Genomic DNA, 4,563 nt, shown 5'->3' with positions numbered 1-4,563 from the left:
TGTTCAACCCTACATAATTTTCGCCGTGCTGGCCGGCTGGCGGGTGCACCCGCAACGTACGGCGCCTCGCAATGCAGCTGCTGGTCACATCCTGCTGGCCGCATTCTGTGCAGCGCGCTGGCTGGAGGTGTTAACATGGCTGACGTACGTAGGGCAGGGCACCCATGACGTGGAAAATGTGGGGGCGGCCGTCCCCGTCCCGGCCGTGTGCCAGCAACCAACTTCCAGGGATGGCCGCCGGCCCGCTGCGTGCAGGCGCGACTGGGTCGGAGCAACGTGACGGCGGCGGTGGCATTCCTCGATCGTGCAAGCGGCTGCTGTCACCTGCAGCCCGATAGCAGGCGCAGCTGCCTAGACGTGGTGAGGGAGGAGCAGCTAAAGGGGCGTGGCCACGCAGGGGCCATGGACTGTTCATGTGGTCGAGCTGAAGTACAATATGGATATGATTTAGACAAGGTTTATGACATATGTAGCTGAGAGCCAGCACCGCCTGCTCATAGAGCGGCTGTCCTGGGCCAACTCGCCCGCCTGCACATTATACCCCTTGGGGTCGCGGAGGGGATGCAGCAGGCCCCCAACCCACCTCTGTTGCAAATGGGAAGGGATTATTGGAAGGACCTGGCCGCGTGCGCCGCGGCCTGCATGGCAGTACTGTGTCACATTCACCGGGTCATCAACCCGCGCCGGGCACTGAGGGATCTGGGCTGAAGTGTAGGCGACAAGGCGCGCTCGCGGTGGCAAGGACGAGGCTGCCGCGGAATCCGAAACCCCTTGCTGTTACATGCACAGCCGCACGGGTTCCGCCTCTGTCCACTCGCAGTCATAGGCGCAAGGTGTGTGCGAGGAGACACCGTAAGGGGCAGGCTAAGGGCCTCACCTGAGGGCCCCCTCACCGCCCGACGGGGGCCCCGAGGTCCCCACACCGGCGGAGCAGCCGGGAAACACGCAGCTGCCATGACACTTGCGCTTGTTTTCAAAACATCTAGTTGCCCAGCACCCGGTCTACTCTCCTCTAATCTAGTCTTGTGCTGGTGACTGGCGCGGGGGGCGGCGCGGCGCGGGAGGCGTGGCAGGTTGGATGGCCGGATCATGAAGAGGTTAGCTTTCAACGCAGCAGGCAGGTCACATGCCTGGCGCAGGTACTGGGCGTGTTTGGCCTGTTGCTCGGTCTGGTCAGTTGGGCTGCGGAACCGGTCGTTGACGGGGTGGGTTTACTACGCTTCGGGGTCCTTCCATTTGGCAGGCGGGGGGAGGGGGGTGCAAAAGAGTTAGCGCCGGCGGCGGGGCGTGCCGGGGCCGGCGGGGGGCGCAGATAGGTTGTATGGAGCATGAGATTGAGACGGGCAGGGTCTGAGAGGGGATCAGCGGCCTGGGCCGCGCGCTTGTGTGTAGCGCCTCCGGGAGCGGTGCAGTTGACCAACGACTTTCGTGCAGGTGACAGGGCGGCGCGGGGTGCGCGGCAGGTTGAATGGCCGGATGATGAAGAGGTCGACTTGTCACGAAGCAGGACACATGCCTGGCGCAGGTGCTGAGCTGCGTACGGCACAAGATCACAGCACCGGGCAGCATTCTACAGTACACAGGCATGGCAAACACCGAGCAGGACGCTGTACAACACTTGAACCAGCAATTTCCTTGCAATCAGGTCGGAAGGCTGTGGCCGTTTGGCGCAGCGCCTGCGCTGCCCCGCGAGATTGGGGAGCGCGTGCGGCGCTTGCTGAATAGGACAGACCTGCCCGCCCTGCGGCTGACCAGCCGCGCGGCGAGGGTGTTCAGCGATGGCTGCGTGCATGGCGTCTGTGTGGAGCGCGTGGCGCATATCGTTGGCCTTGCCGCAGCTGCGCCCCGGCTGGCCGCGCTGCGCGAGCTCAGCGTCATGTCGCACTGCGCATCTGATGTCGCCGCGCTCGCCGCCGCGCTCCCAAGCCTGGGGCGGCACTGCCGTATTGTGACCCTTCAAGTCACCTATGCAGAAGCCAGCGGGCACGGCTGCCGGCGACGCTGCGGCAGCTGACTCATCTCGAGGTCCAAGTCGAGGACAGCTGTGAGCAGGGCAGCACGGCCGCCGCATGTCACGCGGCCTATGTCGCTGCAGCGGCGCAGCTGCCTTTGCTGGAGTGCCTGTGCATCCGCCAAGATTGTATAATTCCTTGCCACGTACTCTTTGACATGGCACTGCGCGTGGGAGCCTGGCCGCTGCTGCAGGTGGGCCGGGCGATGCGGGTCGAGCTCGGGGGGCTGGTGTCGATGTCTTGATGCACGCCTGTGTGGAACGCTGGTAGTGCGGTGCAGCTGCCGTCTGTGGCGCTTGCCTGCTGCAACGAGCGCGCCCTGCTCTGCCGCCCGCCACCGACGACAGGAGCTGACCCTCAGCCACGTCACCCGGTCAGAGCTCTGCGCCCTGGCGGCGCTCGAGATGCCGCGACTCACCGACCTGACTCTGCTGTACAGCAGCGGCCTCAGCCAAGTCACCATTGACGCTGCCGGTCGCAATGAAACTGGCATGCGGGCAATGGCGTGCGCCCCCTGGTTTGGCAGGCTGCGGTCGATCACCATCGACTGCGATGAGCCGCCCATCAGTGATGATTTTGCCGGCTGCGGCGCACCCTGCTTATGTTTTTTGGATTATCGCTGCAGCTATTTCAGCGACGCCGCGGCGGCGGTCCTTGGCCAGCTGGCTCTGCCGTCGCTGCGTGGGCTGCATCTGTTTGTGAGGTCGGCCATGTTGCCACCCTTCGCGCTAACGGCACGCGGCATGGCGGCGCTGCTTGCGGTCGAGGGGGTCACAAGCAGCCTGGAGGAGCTGTGCCTAACGCAGGACAGCAACAGCGAGGCGGACGCAGACGCTGTGGTGGCGGCGATCGCCTGCGCGCCTCTGGCAGCCCTGCGCAGCCTCGATTTGACTGACGGCCTGCACACGGACGCGTCCATAGCTTCGTTGGCGCGCGCCTGCTGGGCGCGACAGCTGTCGCGTCTCTATTTGATTTCCGTTGATGGCCGGTTCTACCAAAACGGGGCTGCTTGGAGGGCGCTGGCCGCCGCTCCCCTGGAGTCGCTGCAAGAACTTTACCTGCACTTCGCCCCCTGCATGTCGGCCGGGGTCGCGGCGCACCTCATGTCTGCGCCCTGGCTCGGCGGCTTGGAAAGACTCTACTTGATTGGCTTGAGCAGGGGCGCGTTTGAGGTGCTGCAGGCGAGCCCTGCATTCGCAAGCCTGCAAGCCATAAAAAAAGTTACTGTGTCTCAAGTGGAAAGAGAGCAGGCTGCGGTGGCACATGCGGTGGGCGCCGCGGATTGACACTGCTCTCCCGACATTGCTGACGACCAGGGGGCGTGGGCGGGGCAAATGGCCAGCGCGGGCCTCCTCGCCAGCCCCCGCCGCCTTGCTGTGCCGCAGGCGCTGCCCACCCGCCTGCCGGCTGCCACGCACCACCCTTGCTGTGCAGGCGCGAGCGCACAGTGGATGACCCTGTTCCACGCTATCGCATCCCTTGCATTCACCACGTGTGTGTCGTTAAGTGAGGACCCCTCCCTGAATGCTTGACCACCCTGACGTGCTTGTTTTGGGCTGTCTGGCCGATTGCTGCGCGCGTTCTCCCCCATCTGCATCTGTTATGCCGCGCCCGAGTCGCATGTAACAGGCATTCGCAGCCGTGCTGCGGCCCCCGAGGCAAAGTAGACCGCCGCTTTCCACGCGGCCGCTGATTTGCTGGGCACCACGGCTTGCAGCGGCTCCTGTCAGCGGAGCGCGTGTGCTGAGCCTGCGTCCCTCACCCCACATCGGCGCGACATCTGTGAGCCAAGGAGCTGTGGTGGGTCAGACGGTTGTACGGAGGGCTGAGGGCTTCAGGTGTGTGGACGACAGAGCGCAGGGCGCTGCAAAAAGGGGGCGCGTACTGCTTCAGCAGGCTATTTGGCCAGCCTGCAACAAACGAGGATGGGACTGATGAGCACGGCAGTGCGTACGCACGTCCACACACATCCGCGCGTTGACGGCTGCCTGAAGCTGTTGACTTGAAAGCAATGCAGCCTGGAGACAACTGATTGATGTCTCTGGCGAGACTGCCGTACAGACTGTAGCTAAAAATCATCTGGTAGGAACCCAGTTCAATGCCTGCACAGCACGTCGCTACCGACAGGGGTGGCGTGGAGTAAGGATTAGGATTAGGATTAGGATTGTTACAAGATCCCGCGGTCGCCCGCTCCTGGAGCCATCCAGGCTCATGGGATATGACTTGGCAGCATCAGCATTGTGTGACAGGGATTCAGGGGGCCACTGTTCGCCGTTCAAAGCAGGCGTGCACAAAGGCCCCGAGGGTATGCTGGTCCGCACTGCGCACAAGGGCGCGCATGCGGGCATGTGCAGGCAGGTCCGTAAACAAGGGTGCAAAGCACGGCGCGGCCCGCAGGTCCGCGTAGGCAGGGCAGTCGAGCAGGGCATGTTCAGCCGTTTCATCAAGGTCGCGGCCATCGCAGTGGGGGCAAAGGGTGGGGGTGTTGTAATGCAGTGTTGGCGACGCTGCAAAGGGGGGAGAGCAGCAGCGCAGGCGCATGAGCGCCCGT

General features: G+C 64.0%; 1 protein-coding gene across 1 annotated transcript; it reads left to right on the top strand.

Moving 5' to 3' along the window:
- Positions 1 to 2,359: 2,359 nt before the first annotated feature.
- MNEG_10524 (hypothetical protein) lies at positions 2,360 to 3,298 on the top strand (the record flags this gene model as incomplete). The annotated part of the gene is made up of 1 exon (XM_014041005.1): positions 2,360 to 3,298. A coding segment is annotated over one exon (939 nt), but the record flags the coding sequence as incomplete, so codon positions are not given.
- Positions 3,299 to 4,563: the final 1,265 nt, after the last annotated feature.

This window comes from Monoraphidium neglectum (assembly GCF_000611645.1).
Source record: "Monoraphidium neglectum strain SAG 48.87 unplaced genomic scaffold scaffold02352, whole genome shotgun sequence".
Lineage (NCBI taxonomy): Eukaryota > Viridiplantae > Chlorophyta > Chlorophyceae > Sphaeropleales > Selenastraceae > Monoraphidium > Monoraphidium neglectum.
This window is presented reverse-complemented; position numbering and strand designations above follow the sequence as displayed.